Source organism: Cucumis melo, chromosome 10, assembly GCF_025177605.1.
Source record: "Cucumis melo cultivar AY chromosome 10, USDA_Cmelo_AY_1.0, whole genome shotgun sequence".
In the NCBI taxonomy this organism is placed as follows: Eukaryota; Viridiplantae; Streptophyta; class Magnoliopsida; order Cucurbitales; family Cucurbitaceae; genus Cucumis; species Cucumis melo.
The window spans coordinates 5,014,160-5,033,473 of NC_066866.1; the positions used below are offsets into that span (position 1 = coordinate 5,014,160).

General features: G+C 30.3%; 2 protein-coding genes across 2 annotated transcripts; both read right to left on the reverse strand.

The window, feature by feature from the left end:
- Window positions 1–6,660: 6,660 nt before the first annotated feature.
- On the reverse strand, window positions 6,661–10,393 carry LOC103488790 (lipoyl synthase, chloroplastic). The gene is made up of 7 exons (XM_008447686.3): window positions 9,722–10,393; window positions 9,138–9,301; window positions 8,752–8,842; window positions 8,479–8,636; window positions 7,664–7,835; window positions 7,214–7,324; window positions 6,661–7,094 (listed from the first exon to the last, which is right to left on the reverse strand). Exons 1-7 carry the CDS (start codon window positions 10,139–10,141, stop codon window positions 7,014–7,016), a joined length of 1,197 nt encoding a protein of 398 aa, XP_008445908.1. The 5' UTR covers window positions 10,142–10,393; the 3' UTR covers window positions 6,661–7,013.
- A 1,738-nt stretch (window positions 10,394–12,131) lies between these two features.
- On the reverse strand, window positions 12,132–19,272 carry LOC103488789 (uncharacterized). Its single transcript, XM_008447685.3, has 6 exons — window positions 18,684–19,272; window positions 17,575–17,673; window positions 16,610–16,787; window positions 13,530–13,627; window positions 12,796–12,857; window positions 12,132–12,607 (listed from the first exon to the last, which is right to left on the reverse strand). Exons 1-6 carry the CDS (start codon window positions 19,137–19,139, stop codon window positions 12,478–12,480), a joined length of 1,023 nt encoding a protein of 340 aa, XP_008445907.1. The 5' UTR covers window positions 19,140–19,272; the 3' UTR covers window positions 12,132–12,477.
- Window positions 19,273–19,314: the final 42 nt, after the last annotated feature.

A 19,314-nucleotide genomic window follows, 5' to 3' on the forward strand; every position in this document is an offset into this window, starting at 1 on the left:
TAAATTTTATATGGAAACTTTTTCTTTTCACATTTTAATTTAAAATACCTTAAATTACATCTTTAACCTTTTAGAGTTTAAATACTTTAGAAAAAACCAAAAACTGATTTTAGGTTTTTTTTTTTAAATATATTTTTTGGATGAATTTTAGGGTTTGTTCAATTTTAGTCTCAAATTTTTAAAATTTTGAATTTAATTTATGGTAGATTTTATCATTACCTTTTGTTTTTATTTGCATTTTCAATATAAAGGTATAAGTACTAAAATCGAACATTTGAAAGTACAATGACTAAAATTAAGTAAATTGACCAAAATGACATTTTAACCTTTCTTTTGTTCATAGTAAACTTATAATTGACATAACTATCTTCTCTCTTTCTGATCGCTTACACATCTATTATTGAAATCTTCCTATATTTGTTCTCTCTTTTTTTTTTGTTAAAATGTTAATTCTTAAAAATAATTATGAGAGGTTAAATTTTATTTCTATAGCCAATTTTATATTTATGTGTGTGGAATTTATCATAAATGACAAATTAATAGAAAATATTTATTAAAATTTCACATTTTATCAATGATAAGTATGTACACATATCGATAAATCCAAAACTTTACTTTACTTTAAAAATATTTTAGTTTATTTTACTGTATATGAAAATGTTCAGATGGACGTTTTAGCATAAATTGGAATTATAAATTGAGATGTCCGTGTCCATGCATAGTTGGCAATCATGAAAATAGCTTTATAATACAAAAGTTTATTAAAACAATTTGTCTTTTTGAGTATTGTTATTAAAATAATAGAGTATAGATGCAACTCCACCACTAATATATTTAACAATACTCACTACTGCCACACTTAGTTTAATAAGTGCTTAAGTTGCCTTCTTCTTCTTCTTCCTCTCTTATGAGATTTTAAGGTTTTGGATTTCCATTAAAATAATTGAATGATGCTTAAATCAGAGATTAAAATATATATATGTGTGTGTGATTTATTACTAGGTTGAAACTATAAAAATATGTGATTTTTATTGGATTAAATTAAAGTTTATTTTATAAGTTGAAAAAAGAAATTTAGTTTTAATTTCTAAAATTCTACAAAGATATAAGTTTAGTTTGTAACGGTCAAATTTCCAATTTTATAACAATTTAGTTATTAGATTTTATTATGCAACAATTTAGTTTTTACTATAAAATTAAATGTAAAAATTTAATGAGCTTTCTTTTTTGTAGAAATAAATTAATAGACTACTTAGAGACTCAATAATTTTATAAAATACAATGCTTAAATTTCTAAAAGTTGACATCAAATTCTTATAAACTTTGTTATATTGAGGACTAAATTGATAGAAAATTAAAAATACAATGACTAATTCATTATAAACAAAAATCGAATGATTAAATTATTACTATTGTAGAAAGTTCTAGAAACCAAAAGTATTTATTAACCAAATTTATGAATAATATTTACAATCAGCAATTTCAAATTAGCAAATTAAATCAAAATATTTACAAAATAAAATAAAAATTTAAATTTTTAACCTTAATTAACATTAATAAACATAAATAAATAGATTTTTATCATCGATAAAATTTAAAATCTTACGGTTTTTATAAATATCTTGTCTTTTATTATTTTAAATAATTAAATCATATTTTAAATGTTAAACTTTTATCATAAAGAAAGTTTTATTTTTTAAAAATATAGGATCAAATTCACAATAAAAATTTGTTAAAAATAAAACAATTGATAAAATATTTGTATTTCATAAAAAAAATTAAATACAATTAAATTTATCTTTTAATAATTTTGTTATATATAGTTTATGGATTTGGGTAAAAAAAAAAAACAAAAAGTGAGTGGAGAATTACAAAATCCACCTTGGGTAAAAAAAGAAAAAAAGGAAGAAAATGAAAAAGAAAAGAAACTGTGTGCGTGGTAATGTTGTAGGGGTAAAATTGTAATTTGGACTGAGGCTTCCATTAACAATGGGCGCGTTTCATTAAGAATAGATTACTTGCGTGACAAGACAAATGGGAATATTCCACCATTATTCCATTTTGCATATCAAATACTTTATTTCATTTTTATTACTTTTGGGATGACAAGTAAGATGCCATCAATTATTGCTTTCTTTACTTTTTATGCTACAAAACCATTTTTTGTCCATGGGTTTTGTGTCACCATTTAAGCAAACTTTAATTCATGCTGATTTCTTTTTTAATTTCCACTTTTAAATTTGTATTAATTTAGTGAATTTTAATTTTTATACCTCATATTTTGTAAATGCTTGTTATTTATAGAGTAACGTGGACTGATAAATCGATTAGGGATCGAGTTTATTTGTAAATTATAACGACAAAGTTGTGATGTAATTAAAATTGACAATGTCGAATAATGTCAAGTTTTGACTAAGCAAAATGTATTTTAATCCCTATGGAATAATAAATAGTAAGTTGAAACATGTATTTGATCCGTATGGAATAACAAATAGTGAATTGAAAAATTGTGTGTGGTGTACTCGGTTGGAAGGAAAAGAGAGTATTTGATACTGATTGGACAGCTTATGTTGTTCTCGGTCTTTATTTATACGTTTTTACCATCTTCCTCTTCCTTATCTAATCAGGGTACGTTTCTGTCAATGTCGCCTCTTCAAGGATTCTTGAGTCCAACCAACCCAACATTCTTATCCAACGTTTTTAGGGTTACATTCCTTTTTGGTTAATTCTAGGTTCATCAGATGTTGATCATTTTTCTGTTTTATGGGCTTGGATCAATGTCAACCGAACCCATTTTCCTTTCGACTTATTATTCTTTTATTCCTTTATTGTATATTATAAACTTGGAAGTATAACAACTAGATTATTACAAATTTAAAAGTACAATGAGTAAACCATTACAAATGAAAGTTCATGGACTAAATCTTTATTTCCTATAACAATAATTCATAGAAGTGATTTGTAAACTACATTTTCCTTCGTCTAATTATTTTCATTAAATAAATTACACCATTCTATTAAACTTGTCATCTACCAAAAAAAAAAAGTGTAAGTTCAAATTATCCTACACACACCATTTAATCTCTAAACAAAACCCAATCACTCATTAGTTTATTTTGCATCATATTATATTAATCTAAAATGATCAAACAAGATAAAAACATCGACTTCCAACCTCGAAATTAATAGTTCAAACAAATCTTATTTTCGTACAAAAACTACAATATAATATATAATAGATATCTAATTCATCTAAACTTAGATGGATGATAATGTTAATAAAAGTTACTAATATCAAGTTATAATCAAACTGTTGTGTCTCTACAGTAATTTTATTAAATAAAATTCGAGTTATTAGAGTATATATATAGAGCTAATTAAGTAGGCTATAAAGAAGAATGAAAAAGAGAAAGATTTGTATGGTTATTGCATAGTTTTAACATTAAAATAGTTGAAAACAATGGAAGGTTAGCCACTTGTTTTTGAATTACACAAATCAAGCGTCCGACAGTTGTTTTTAACTTTCAAGGTTTTGCTTTGCCTTTTTCTTTTCCCCCAAAAACCACTTTCTAAATGAATTCAAATCCCCACGTTTTTTATCCAACCAATTACCCTCCAAATTTGTGTTAATTATAACCGATTTTGGTTTTTTAAATTAAGTCTATTTTCTTCTCGATTCTTATACTAATTTGTATAGATATAGATAGTGGTTGAATTTGTCGTCAAATTTTAAAAAAAAATGCATAAATCTTATTTTGATATCTAAACTTTGTATTTTGCTCTATTCTTTGATTTTTTTTAGAATGTATGTTTTAGTCTTTAAAACATTAAGAAGAGATTACTTTGTTCATACCACTATTACGTGATTTCTATGTTTAGTTAGATTTATCATATGAATTTAATTTGAGTAGTTATTAAAATATTTATTTGTAATTTCTAGAGTTTATTTTCTACGTTGGTTGTTCTTGATTTTTTTTTTCACTTATCATGAATATTAACACCAAAATGCTAGTTTTATTTTATTTTATTATGTTTAATGTTCTTATTATTTTCAAGATTCCAATTTTTTAAAATAATAATATGGGTGTGGAACGTGAAAAGGTTGAGTTTTGGAGGAAAAAAAAAGGAACAATTTTAGTTTTTTGGTTTGTTTGATTCAAGTGCATTAAATATATTTTCGTGTCGACATAAAAGATTTTTAGAATAAATTAACAATATTTAATCTAGAGTCTAATAGTCCAAATATTGAAGGTTATTCCATCTTTAAATTTTTTTAGGTTCAAAACAATCAGGATAGAACAAGACACAAAGTTTAGGGATCAAAATATGATTTAAGCTATTTTTGTAAATTAATTTGGCTTGATTTTTCAAACTAAGTGTATATCAAAATAAAAAACTGGAGAAGGCAAAAATCGTGTTATAAGCTTAATTTTCAAAAATAAAAATAGAAAATACAATTGTGATTAGAGGAGACCTATGTTATAAAAAAAATTCATAAGACATTAAAAAAATGTAATTGATATGAATATACTATAAATAAATAAAAAATAATTTACTCGTCATATCTAAAGTGTTTATAATTTACATTCAATTGTCGATTAATTAATTTTCATGCTTCTAACAGTTGAATCCAAAAAACAAAAAGATGTAAATACGAATAGTGAAGTGCCAAAAAGATTTCTATTATAGTATAACGTAATACTTTAATATTTGACCATTTTAGCATAAGTGTCTTCACCGATTGTGGGTGGTTAAGGCTTATCATATGTTTTTCTCTCGAGGTTAAAAGTTTCATAATCATTTTTATTTATTAAAATCTCCATGTTAACTCATAGTTTGAATTGAGACTTTTTTTGAAATTATTTTAATATTTAAATTAATAATATTTTGACCTATGTATTTTGGTCGATCGATTTAGTTTGATTATGTGACATGTTTATCGGTTTTATTAAGTATTAAGACATGTGCGAGACTAACTCGATAATTATATAATTTTTATAGTTTTTACTCAAGAAAAGGTAAAAGCAAAAATAGAAATTTATACTTAAATATTATTCTTCCTTAAAAATAAGAAATAGATGGAAGATTTGTTTTCATTTTAATTACTATTTTCGAGAAAATAAATAAACAAAAAGGTGAGTTTGAAAATCTCAACAAAATTTCGAATGTTTTTGAATTTTGGACAGAGAAGTATTTCGAAAGTCGTGTGAAACATTTTGTTGAATTATATTAAATCCAATGTGACAATGACCAAATGAAAATTGGCATTTCTTTGGTGTGTTTTTTTCAATTCTATGCATTCCTTTTTTTTTTCAAACGAATTAATGACATCACCACAATTAAAGGAATGGTTATAATATAATAATTAAATTCAAAACATTAATATAAATAGCGATATTTTAAAAAAAATTATACATATAACAAAATCTATCATAATCTATCAATGATGCAAATCTATCACTATTATACTATAAAAGTTTATCGTTAATAGATTTTGTTGTATTTGCAACTTTTTTTTAAAAATGTTCGCTACACTTTATTATAATCTTTAAAATTGTTATCTACCATAACTAAAAATAAATTGTCGCTGATTTAGAAAAATTATTGTAAATGACAAAACTATTGAAAACATTTACAAAATGGAGCAAAATTTAAGATTCTATGATGAGAGATATTGATAGACAATGATGGACGAAATCTATGACTTTTTAAAAAAGAAATACAACAAAAAAAATAATAATACAAAACAAAAATGTTAGAGGAAGTTAATCTAAATGAGAGATATGACAAATCTCGTAAAGTATATTTAAAATGGAAATAAAGTAGAATAAGGAACGAGAATGAGATTGATCACCATTATAAAATTAAAATGAGATTCCCAACTTTGGAGTGACGGTTTTGTTCTCGTTCTAAACAAATGTTATCGATGAGAATAAAGTGAGTCTCACATTTTTATTTTCGATTGAGTTTAGTTACACAAAAGAATGAATAGTTCATTTTGGAATTTATTATGGGTTGATAGTGATAATCCTTACCCAAAATATGTATCTTGAGTTTAAATTGTTCATAATTTATTTTTACCTAATTGTTACAAGTCAATGAACTTGTAGGTTTGATTTCAATACTGATCTTAAATTTCTAAAAGTTTCAACTGTCTTCATTGATCACATCAATCTGTAAATTCAATAGTGTTTTGTATAATTTATACCCCATTTAGTAAGTGTTTTTTGTTTTAAATTTTGAAAATCCAATCTATTTATTCTTCATGTTTTACCCTAATTTGTATTTATTTCTAACTATAATTTATTTCTAACTAATGGTTGAATTTCTAGGCAAATTGTGAAATAAAAAACAACTTTGTATACTTACTCCTTTTTAGTTTTCAAATGTTAGTTTTTTAACACATTTGTAGAATATAGACGACAAAGAAAGAAACTTGAAGATAGGAAGTAGTGTTTGTACGTTCAATTTTAAAAAACAAAAACAAAAAATAAGATTAGATTAAAAGAAACAAGAAACAAGAGCTTTTATTTTACTAAATAGTGATTAAAAATGTAGGAATCAGTAAACATTCATACATAGAATCAATAATAGAGGCTAGACATATAATTGAGATCTCATTCCCCCCCCCCCCCCCCCCCCCCCAAAAAAAAAAAAAAATTATTACACTACTATTGTTTATTGTTATTATTATTTTGTTTGAATCTTCCATCCCCTATTGGATCTAAAATCAAAAAAATAAAAATAAAAATGATGAGAGATTTTAAATAATTGTTCTTAAAACAAGACAAAAATGGGGGTCAATGCAAGTGTAATAATAGCCAGCAACGTTCATCAAAAATTGAGAGAAGAAACCAACTCCGGAGAGCCATACCATTTGCTAAGTTGGCCATGTATTCAATGTTGTCGACAATGGCTTCTTCCTTTAAAAATCATTCCTCTCCCTCCATTTTTTCTATTTTACAGCTTGACCAATGACTCGAAAAACGTCACAGCTGGGAGTGCTGATTTTTTCAATTTGCAGTTGAGCTTTTGACCCTTTCTCTAACCATGGTTTGGACGAAGAGCTCGCCTGCCCGATATGATGATCGAACCTGAACATATAGGGAAAGAAGTATCAAATGAATTCATTTTGGTAGCAATAATGGTCTAGGAAATGGATGCAGTAGTGTTGGCAATGGACGGAGAATTATACGTTACATATAAAGCTTACCAAGGGCCCACTGGCCACGTATCGGAATCCAATCGACTCCCCATATTCTTTCCAGAATGCAAACTTTTCAGGTGTGACGTATTCTTTGACAGTCAGGTGTAATGGGGTGGGCTGCAAGAGGACAACCGTTTATTATTATTAATGAGTTAATCATCAACAAGTTTACTCAAACTGCTAATATGCATGAGCTGATGCAGGCCCTAGCTAAGCGGTTATCAGACGAAACACCCAAGGGGATTGCAAAAATGATATACACTATAACCATTACGAGCAACGAAGAAAAAGAACTAAGAATAGTTGAAACTGAATTAAGAACGGTCAAAACTCGGACAAACTTGACTCGTCTTCATTCAGTTAAGTTGGTTCCATGGCAGGAAAATTGAAGCGAGGATAATTTTCTTTCAAAGCAAGGAATATGACTGAACGAGTAAGTTCCAAGTATTAACAAACCTGCAAATACTGCCCAAGTGTAAGAATATCCACATCTATGGCCCTTAAATCAGCAAGAGCTTCCTTCAATTCATCATCGGATTCTCCAAGCCCTAGCATGATTGAAGATTTGGTTATCATCCCCTCCTTACTGTGCTTTGCATGTTTTAGCACGGCTAAGCTTTGGTCATAACTGCATAGAATCAAACTGATTGTAAGACTCTCGACTAGGTGGGGCACGGATCACAAGTAAAGGAAAAAAACTGAAGAGTTCCATATTGGTTGAAGCCCTTGCTTACTAGCTTTTGTAAAATTTTCAAAACAAAGTTTAGTTGAAAAGAATGGAAGCACAAAAACCAGATTCCATCACACCCACAAGTTACTAGTTGTAATTTGTAAAAGGACTTTTACCATAATGGTAATAAAACAAGTGTGCATCGAACGGTCATTCAAATAAAGTTTTTTATCTTATTATGAGAAGGTCGATGCCATGTAGACTAGAATGGGCAAGAAAACTAAACTTGGAAAAATGAATCAGTGTCAAACAAGGTGGTGTCCAAAATTATAGCGTATTTGACTTTGAGAAATCCTCGTTTTTTCATGAAACAAATGTCAGGTCTGAGTTTTGTATTCTTAAATATTACTAAAATAGAAACTACGGACATAGTTTTCTTTGCTTACAATCCATAAGAAGCTAAATGCCATTATTTCCTTTCAATCTCTTTAAGGATTTCTTTCACCTAATGATTTTATATATAGTAATTAGGACCTTAAGTCAATACACACTCAAGTCTAGAGACAGGACTGAAACAAAGTTAATTGGTAACACAACTTACCCAGCTCGAGGATCTCTAACAATTCTTTGAAGCCGTTTCACAGTCTCGATATTGTGAGCAAATACATCTAACCCTGAGTGAACAAGAGTCTCCACAGCCTTTAAGTCACCTCGGAAATCAGAAGTTAAGCATTCAACCATTATCTCGGGCTTAAGTTCCTACAGAATAGATTCACTAAGACTAATCAGATTTCTAGTAACTTTTCCAAGAAACCTTCAACAATTCAGTTTATCAATAAGGAGACAAAAATTATTGTAGAAAAATCTATTCAACCTTCATTGCTTTAACTGTTTGAGCAAAATGCCCACTTCCTCCATCAGGAATATCATCACGGTCTACACTTGTTAAGACGATGTAATCCACACTAAAAGACAATACAGAAAAACAATTCAATATTATTAAAAATTAGTTACACCCATTAATAAAACAAATAGATGAGAACATAGAGAAATTTCTCTGTTAACTATTTGATAAAGAGAATAAAGAAAGAAGAAAAAGAAGAATAGTCTTAACAACCATGTAAACACATTCTGCCAATTAGATATATGTCAACATTATCAATGCAAGATCAAGTTCAATAAACATCAATCCATAATCACTCTTAATAGGCAAAAAGAAGGTTGATTCTCTTACGAGGATACAGGATAGTTAATACATACCCCCAACTGGCAATAGCTTTAGCAGTATTAAGTGGTTCCATTGGATCGGGAGGTGCAGGGTTTCTGCTAGTCTTAACAGCACAAAATCTACATCCCCGAGTGCATGTATCCCCAAGAAGCATAATTGTGGCAGTTGCAATTCCATCCCCTCCCCCATTCCAACACTGCCCAAACATTAGGATCATGAGGATATAATAGTCAGTCCTGAATACAATTAAGAGCTGCCCACATTGACAAAAACCAGAATCCACATACTGAAAAACAGAAATCCAAAACAACTTCAAATCAAAAAACACTACTCTAAGGTAGCAGTTAACCATACTCCCTAGTACACTCAATCTTCTGAGAATAGTTCTTTGAATCACAAGGTCTAAAATGAATTAGTGTATGAAGTTAACTATAATGAGCTCTTTCACATACTGAAAAACAGAACCAAAACAACTTCAAATAAAAAATCACAACTTTGAGGTAACTGTTAACCATACTCCCTAATAATAAACTCAAGTTTACGAGAATGGTGGTCTAGGTTAACTATAATAAGCTCTTTTAAGTTCTAATGAGGATAGAGAGAAAAAGAGAGAGACCTCTCCAATGTTGGGGCATTGAGCCTCTTCACAAACAGTATTGAGATTCAAACGAGACAAGGAGTCTTTGACCTCCTGAAATTTCTCTCCCTGGGGAGCTCGTTGCCTCAACCAACCAGGCTTCTTCACACTCGGATCTCTGCCGGTGTGAGGCCCCATTCCTCCGGGATATGGACCTGCCTTGGAAGAACCCTCTTGGGGTTCCATAACCCTACCTCCCACCGAAGAAGAAGAAGAATAAGAGGACTGCACCGCCACCTCTGAAGAAGAGGAATCGAGAGCTTCACATCGAATCACTGAAATCGACCGGCGAAAACGGAGGGAATGATTAGAGAAGTTGCGGAGTTTAACAAATGGGAGAGGCGAATGAGAAGAAGAAGGAGACTGATTGGAAATTGAAAGCGAAGAATGAATAATCATTTTGAGGTGAAATTCTGTAAACAGAAATCAATTTGGATGGAAAATGTGCGAAGAAATTTGGGATTTCGGTATGGTAAATGAGAAAGATGGATGAATCGAAGCAGAGAAGAAGAGATTGTTGTGATGAGTTTAAGCCAATTGGATCAGTTGAAATGAAAACGGTGCTTCGATTACTCCGTCCAACGGCCGGTGGCTTCCGTTCATTTCATTTTCTTGTTGGTTTTGGGTTACCAAATTGACACTTTACATACAACTTTCTATTAATTCAGAGGGTAACTTTCTAATATATGTTTAAAACTATAAATTAATATTTATGTCATTAACATTTTCTTCTTCTCGTATCTATTCATATACATTACTCTACAGACTATGTTTAATTTCTAAAAGTTTAGTGTATAGGTTTCAAAAGGTTACCATATTCATTTTTTTATTTAATATTAAATATTAATGTATATTAATTAATCGAATCTAATTACAATAATTAATTAAGTTCCAGTATTTATATATATATATATATACATAATTTTTTTTTTTTTGAAAGGCTTAAGAGCCCTTTTAACTACTTTCGATTTTAAAAAAAGAAAAAAAAACCACTGTTTTGTAACTAATAATTAGTATAAATTGTATAGATTAAAAAATATTGATATTATTTATAAAATAAGATAAAATCTGATATATAAAATTTGACGAATTTTGTTATATATATCGCAAATAGTATCAATATTTTGCTATATGTTAAAATATTTGAAAAATTAATAAAACATTTGTTTTTTTTAGCGATTTTGTTATAGTTTCTCAAAATTTTCTATTTTTGAAAAAGTTTCTTAATATTTTTAATTTGTTTTATTTTTCTCTGACTCTATTATTTTTCATATTTGCATGTTTAATTTAATTTTGAATTTTAAATCTTTTAACATTTAGGTTATATTTAGCAATATGTATTTTTCTTTTCATATTTCCATGTTTAATTTATTTTTTAATTTTAAATTGTTCGAAATTTAAATTTATATATTATTTTGATCTTCCAAATTTAAATATTTTTTATTTTAAAATTTTAAAATGTGCATGTTTAAACTTTTCTTAAATTTCTTCATAACATGAATTTCATGCTCCCTCCTTCAACATTTTTCATATTTCTACCTAAGAATTCATGTTGTTGGATCAGATTATAACTACCTTTTTAAGAATCTGTACAAAAGTCTTTATGAAATTTTATTTTTGAAAAATGCTAAGAAATTATTCATCTAGGTTATGTTTAATATTTTACTATTACAACATTTACCTAATAATATAATTAAGTTTAATTTAAGTAAAATCATTTAAGACAATTAAATTGAATGAGATAATATTTCAAATTAAATTTAGACAATATATAAATAATAAAATCTATTATATTATAGTTATTAATTTTACAACGAGGTTTACATGTATTTTATAATGGTAGGCATTTTATAATTATTATTTTTTATATATTAATGAATTCTGTATTTTTTTTATTTTTTACGTAATTAAATTATACTTAAAACTAAAAACTAACCCAAAATGCTCAGAAAAATAACAAAACAAGAAATAAGAAATCATTATCAAATAAATTTTTGTTTTTGTTATTTTTTTCGAGAAACAAAAATAATTATCAAATATTTTCATTTTTTCTTCTAAAAAACAGAGAACAAGAAACAAGAAATGGAAGATATTATCAGATAAATCCTAACGTTCTTTAAAACTCAAAGCCTGTATCCAATTCAACCTAATAGACTAGACTAGTACATAGGAGAAAGGATTTATTTAAACTAAACTAAGATAACCATTGAGAACGGCTATCAAATCCAAACATAACTGAAATAGTTCCATTATTACTTTCGTAACGGTTGAACTCAATATACATATATACTCGAATTGGCGATACCTACTACTTTAAAAATTCTATTTAATTTGATGTTAAATTTTTCCTTAGAAGTTGGAAGAATGGGCTTTGAAACTATAAAGTACAGATGGCAATAATAATAATAATTAACATATAGGAAACAAAGGCAAAAATCTAACAAAACAATAATGATAATATAATACAAATTAGCCTCAACACTAAACCTCGACCTTACTTAATGACTATCATAGAGCAAAACAAAAAGAAGCTAAAACCAAGAATGGACAATTTCATCAAATAATCTACAAAAGTTAAATCTCATTTTAGCTAAAAAGAACTCAGAATCCAGCCTCATAAAATAAAAACATTGGGGATTTTATCCTACAAAAAGATTTCATATCCCAAGCTCCATGAATTTGACGAAAGAGAGAGTTACGATCTCACCTCCCAGAAAAAAGAACTACAATAATCTTTAATCATTGCTTTCATCAGATGGGTCATCTTTTAAATCTTCGGAATCTGAAATGCCAGCCATCTTTTGAAGAGAATCCATGTCCCCAACTTCGGAGAGTGTGTGTATTCTTAGTTTTTCAGCATCTTCACTGGAAAAAACCAACAAAACTTATATAATCAAACATGGAAAAGCACTAAAGGAAAGATGGCTCCAGAAGCTTATGTTGAAGCAAAGTTTCAAATTTCCCATTTGCAATAGCTCACAAGAATCTTTTTTTTTTTTTTTCTTTTTCTAAATGAATTGGCCTTTAGTAGGAATGTGAGAGGAGGAACTTACTCTGTAACACCAAATATTTCTTTCACACTCAAAGAGCTATCTTTCGAACAGAATTCCGGCAGCTGTTCGACGTTAATGGACAAGTTAACTTCAGAAGAAGATCGTAATATGAATGTTTCTTTAAATAAAAGAACAGCGAGCAGCTAACTCAAGTCTAGCTTAAATGGTTTAGGTTATAATCTCAATCAAAAGGTTAAAAGTCAAATCCTTCTAATCCCACAAATTGAATAATAATATTTAAAGAAAAGAAAAACCCTGAGCAACAACTCTATGTTCCACAAACCATTTTATTATAACTCAAAAGCTTGAGTGGTTAGGTGAAGACAAATCTAATGTTATATTAAATAAGACTCCCCCTCACTTGTAGACATAAGATATGTACAAGACCCAACAAGCGAAAATCAATTTTAATTGGAAAGGAAATAACAATACATGTCTGCAGAGATATGAACACAGGACCTCTCAAACTACCTGGTCTGATACAATCTTAAATCACTAATTAACTCCAAAAGTTTAAGCTTACGAGAGAAGGCTAATTTAATGTTATATTACCTAACAATAGGAATAGAGATTGTCAAGCAAATAAAAGTAGATAGAAAGGTCAAGGAAAAAGTTATCATGCACTGAAACGTGAAGTAATGGTTTTTCTTCTTTCCCACGAGAAACTAAGCTTCTGTTGAGAAAAATAAAAGAAATTTAGGAGTTTTGCACAATATACTGATCGTACTACCAACCTCAGACAGGTAGAAGATTTTGCCAAAAAGGGCCTGCACAGCTAGTTTTCTCTTGAAACCCTTCTCGGTATAACCTGACATATTCATAACAACTGGACCTGAAAAATTAAAAAATAGCAATCAGAAAGGCAATAGCGTGAAGTTCATCTTACTCCAAGCGATCAACATTTAGTGCGTTCATACACACACACAAATCTAGAACAGAAGAAACAGTCGTCAAAGGAAATGAATAAACAAACAGGTTAAAAGATACTTACACAAGGAGACCGATTAACTATAATAGTTCATTGTTTAAGCTTTCTAATTAAAATTTTAAGACTTGTTGGCTTAACATTAAATAGATAGTTCAGTCTTAAAATAACCCCTATCGAGTAGCAGTCAGAAACTCGAGGGATGGAGGGCTATACTGAACCAGAAAATTCGGCTGCATTTCAATAAAATTTTATATAGAAGAGTCTTAAGAGAGATAACACAGCAGACCCAGTTTTCAGGGAAGGCTTGTTAGTAATAATTTTAGGTGAATATAAAATTTTTAAATAATCAACAATCCCCTACAACTTTTAAGATTTGAAAATATAAATATAGAAAAATGCAAGTATGTTTACTATGCAATGGGTGTAGCTACCTTATGGGTTTGATTCACCACTTGGTCTTAGCATTCATACACTGTACATTTGAAAGAACCATAGTGAACTAAGTCTTAAACTAGGTCTTTTGAGCCAAACTTCCAAATACCAACACACTCTAACTCATAGTACAAGCAATATCCTGGGTATACTTTTTATTTAGCCAGTGCATTCAGTGGTCATGTACACGTATCTGTTTCATGAGAGTTTTAAAGGAGTATCGCAACACCTCTTGTAGTGCCACACTACAACAACCACAGAGGTGAACATTTTGGATAAAAGGTCAAGAAACTTTCAAGATTTTATTCTATCATTCTTTTATGTTAACCTTTTATCTTTGGTCAGCCCATTTATTGCTTATGCTTTTATCTCAAAAGAGGGTCATCATACTCTTATACAGGCTTCTCTGTCTAGCTTGCCCATTTATTACTTATCCGTCTATTATGCTCCATAAGATATCATTAAAGTTCTGGATAAATTGATTCGTGATTTGTTTGGGAAGGAACTCGTGGTAAGGATGGGATGCATAATGCGAATTGGGAGATTACTTAGAGGTCCAAACTGATGGGTGATATTGCTATTGGTAATCTTCACCATCATAATTTGGCTCTCTTAGCTAAATGGATTTGGTGTTCTCTTCATGAGAAAGATGCCTTATGGCGCAACCCCATTGTGGCTAAATATTATTCCCCCACTTGTATTTGGCCGATGGTTTTCGTGGTCACTCAAAATCCCTATGGCATTTCATTTGTTGGACTATTGATCTAGTGGCCAATCATACCTGAATTCAGCTTGGTTCTGGCACATCTACTTCTTTTTGGAAGGATTCTTGGCTAAATATTGTGGTGCTACAACTTTTCCTCGATTGTTCCGACTAACTCCTCCTGATATCACGGTTGCTAATGTCTGGGTCTAGAACTCTAAGGGTTGGAATTTGAGTCTTCGTCGAAACCTTGATGATTTAGAATCTATTGAGTGGGTTGCCTTGTTCCTTCACTTATTGCCTATGCGTCTTCATCTTTTGCCTGACTCTTAGATCTGGACCATCGATCCTTCCTCCATGTTCGCTGTTAAATCCCTTATGGAAGATTTGGTGGGATTGTTGACTCTCACGTCATGGATGCCTATTATGCTATTTAGTTTCCAATTGGATATCTTTGTTGTAATCACCCGTAATGGAATTTAGATGTTGAGATTTAGTGAACTAATTACATGCATTTTTGCATGTAATTATGTTATTTAAAGGCAACGTTTTAAATTAGAAAAAACTTTACCTAATTTTGTAATTTTAGACTTGCAAAATTATACCAAATTCAAATTTCTCTCACCACTCTCAACTCTAAAACCCACCTCCAAATTCCATCTCTCTCTTCTTCATTCATTCACTTATCGGGTCCTACAACCCGGTTCTAAGTCCGGAAAATAGCAAGTCAACACTAGTGGTGATCCCGGGTTCATGTCCATGAGGAGATTACAAGGATTAGGAAGCTTCAAAGGTATGAATTTTCTTTTAATCCTAATGTCGTTTAATTAGGCTAATTGTTGCATGTTAATTTCTAAATAGTTTAGATGCAAGTAGGGTAAAATTGATCCTAATTCCGATGCGCATGTCTACCGCTTTCCATCATGTTGAAATGCATTGTAGCAAACTTGTTAAACACGTCTTCCAGATAAAAGAAAGGTGCTCTATAACAAAAGGGCACCACTAGTATCCCATAGTTGGATGGTTGTTTTTTCCCGATTTTTTCTCCCCTACCCTCTCGAATCTTGAGTTTTATTCTTGAGTTTTTTGGTTTTGAGCATACAAGCTAGAATTCTTAAGAAAGCTTAATTGTCAACAAGATCTCCCGAAGGATTGTTGTATCTTCAGAATCAAGTGTCAAATAACTCAATATAATGGAGGCAGAATTTATCTATGGATAGTGTTTATAGTGTCTCAATCCATAAATAATATGTTATTATTATCACTTAATTTTGTTATTTTGATTTTAATAATTATTCCAAAATTTTCAATTCCCCTAAAATTATTTACAAAGTTATGTATTAGAGGGTGTTCGGGGCAAGAAGTGTAGTTGAGTCGAAGTTGTGAAGTTTTGGAGCCCATCGGGTAAAAGACTTGATAAAGCATAACATTAGCGTTTTGCTTTTTAGTTATGTGGTCAAGAAGTCCTTGGACCAAATACCCCCAAAAGAAAGTTGGCTTTTTCACATTGCCATGCTGCATAGAAACATGAAACATGAGGTTTCTACCTTCAACTTTAATTTCCTCTTTCCTCTTACGTCTAAACAATTCTTTGTTTCCTAATCACACTTTTAAGAATGTAACATTTTTTGGACATTGATCCCTCTACTACAAATAACAATAATGACAATGTTAGCCGTACAACAACCTCTCCAAAATCCCCTTGGATGTGATAAACATAAAAGTCTAAATAACAAAGTAGTTTCAATTACCTTTATCTCTCTCAATCCTCCTTGATACCTCATTCAGAACTTGAGCAACCTGAGTATCCTCCAATGCAGAAGCTTTTCTTAGCTGAATCAGGTTGGCAACCAATTCAGGGTTGAATGGTTTTTCATTCAGTGCATAACGGATGTACTTCCGCAGAATTTCATCCACACTGAAACCTGTCTGGAATGGATTGGGTTTAGAAATTATTACCGTCCATAATATGTATTGTCTAGCATGAAGAGATCAACGAGGACAATCAACTCCCACAAACACTTAAAAAGACTATTTTAATCATCGCTCAAAAACAGACTAAGATCCTTTGGTAATATCCGGTTCGATTAGATATGTGAGAAATTAGAATTAAAGAATAGAAGATATTTGACAATAATCATAGAGGTTATACAAATTCTTTTGGATATGGCAGTTCTTTAAAAGGCTTTTGTAAGCTCCAAAGTTTGAGGGTTCCTCTCATTTTGTTTACCCTATAGTTTATATCTTTTCAAGTGATGTAGCTTAAGTAACCTCAAGGAGAAATCCTCCAAGAACCAAGATTGTGGATCTTTTATTAAAATGAATAATATGCTTCATACAAGAGGAGAAGACTCCTATTTATAGAATTTTATTATAATTGGGGGAAAAAAGGGAATCAACCTAGAATATTACCTAATTACCAATTAACCCTTAGTTTCTTACACCATCAAGTTTCTTAAATTGGAAAATTACCGTTGCCCCCTCAAAGGAAGAAGACTATTCATGTCAGGGTAGTTCAACCAGAAAAGAGAGCCTCTTATGAAAATTACCAATATGGAAGAAAATGATATGTTAAAGAAAAATTTCCACATTATTCGAATAACTCAAAATATGTAGATTAGATTTTGTTGATGACAAAATTATAACTTTACAGTAAGAAGTATAAGCATAAGATATACTCTATATGAGAATTAAAAAAATCCACAACAGATCTAACCTTCTGCACGATTTCAGCAAGAGCCTCAGGTTTTACTTCATCCCTTCCTTTCTCAAGCAGCTCATCTACTGATTTGCAGAGAATGGCATTTTTTGTGACCTGAACATTATTAACCCCAATCAATGTAAACTTTAGTTTTACAAAAGTTGCATTGCTACAAAAATCCACCGCCTCTTTTATCTTATTTCCAACTGGTAATCTCTACTATAACCACATTTAGGTGCTTTGGGGTTGTCCTTGCTTCATTTATTCAATGACATGCTTCTTACCTAAAAGAGTCTACCTATCTCCGGCAGCTGGCACAAATAATTAGCATTATACAAATTTAGCCCATTACTTCCATTAGCCACTGTAATCAAGTCCTGATATCGACCCAACTCTCTCTCTCTCATGAGTCACGATTAAACAACTCCAGTATAGCTATCAAGCCTATCATAATGTAAATATTATAAAATCTTTGAAGTGATGATTTAGAGCTTGTTTAAATTGACTTGAGAAAAAATAAATTTTGAAGAAACTCATTTTTACTTTCCTTTTTTTTTTTTGATAAAAATAACTTTTGAAGTGGTGTTGCCAACCACTCAAATTTTGTCCAAAATGACTTATTTTTTAAGTTAAACACTTGAAAATGTATTTGAAACAAACTTTTAGCACATGGAGTTTAGTACTTGATTAAGTTTAAATTTTGCAACAATTGTGTTCTTAAATTTTTGTACATAATGATTAAATCCACCATAATTTAACAATTGTAACGATTTAGTTCCTGAGATAAACGTTCTCTTTGAGGTATAATGGGTTTCTTACGTAGGTAGATTAAAGAACTACTCAAATATTAGATGTATTGTAAACTTTAGACTAGATGGTTACATACTGAAATTGAATACTTCACGATTTTCACCATTTCAAAATTTAAATTATAGAAACTAAATCCTAGTGCATTAAAATTCATGAACTGAATCATTACAAATTTCAAACTACAGTAAGAAATCCATTGGAAGGTGAAGTTATAGATTAAATCACTATTTCAAACATGAACCGAGCATTTATTTTAACCTAAGGAAAATCAAGTTACAGATGAGGAGTAGTAAAGCAAGTGAGAGAAGAAAGACCTGTCTCCGGCGTTTTTCTTTAGGGGAATTGAATTTCCGAACAGTCTTAACGAAGGCGATAACAAAAGTAACTCCTAAATAAGCAAGAGGAACAGCAAGAATCCAAGGCAACGAGCTCTGGCCAACCCTAGGGCCAGGAATTGCCTGAGTAACAGAGCCAGAGAACTCCACAAGGTCCAAGGCCTTCTCCTGATACCAAGGCAACTCCTCTTCCACTTCCACGAATTCGTCCTCGTCTCCAACTGTATTACTCTTGGAATTTTTAGATTCCTTTGTGACAGCAGGAACTGAATCGGAGTCCTTCTTCTTCGCCGCTGCTAAGAGAAGTGTTGAGCGGTTCGAGACGGTGAATGGAGAGAAAGTAGAAGAAGGAAATTTTGGAAATGGAGAATTGGGGCGGTGAAGCAATTGGGAAGTGTAGGAACAGCAATAAGAAGAGGAAGTGAGGGAAGCCATTGTTGAAGGAGAGAGGAAGCTGGTGATGAAGCTCCTTCCTCCCTTCTGGGCTTTATCGCCTTCAACCACACCTGAGTTTGCAAAACGATTTTGGACTTACCTTTAGGTTTTCTGACGTGGCTTTTTCAACTTTTTCTTTTTTACTTTTAAGCTTAAAATACATAAATTATTGACA

What these genes read in the sequence shown, in the direction of transcription:
- LOC103488790 (XM_008447686.3), bottom strand. Translation starts at nt 10,141, where the DNA reads ATGATTATTCATTCTTCGCTTTCAATTTCCAATCAGTCTCCTTCTTCT. An exon ending in GTTAGAGATCCTCGAGCTGG is followed by an intron (nt 7,836 to 8,478) that starts GTAAGTTGTGTT and finishes GATTCTATGCAG; the next exon opens with TTATGACCAAAGCTTAGCCG. An exon ending in ACGTGGCCAGTGGGCCCTTG is followed by an intron (nt 7,095 to 7,213) that starts GTAAGCTTTATA and finishes CTATATGTTCAG; the next exon opens with GTTCGATCATCATATCGGGC.
- LOC103488789 (XM_008447685.3), bottom strand. Translation starts at nt 19,139, where the DNA reads ATGGCTTCCCTCACTTCCTCTTCTTATTGCTGTTCCTACACTTCCCAA. An exon ending in AAGAAAAACGCCGGAGACAG is followed by an intron (nt 17,674 to 18,683) that starts GTCTTTCTTCTC and finishes AATAATGTTCAG; the next exon opens with GTCACAAAAAATGCCATTCT. An exon ending in AAATCTTCTACCTGTCTGAG is followed by an intron (nt 12,858 to 13,529) that starts GTTGGTAGTACG and finishes AACGTCGAACAG; the next exon opens with CTGCCGGAATTCTGTTCGAA.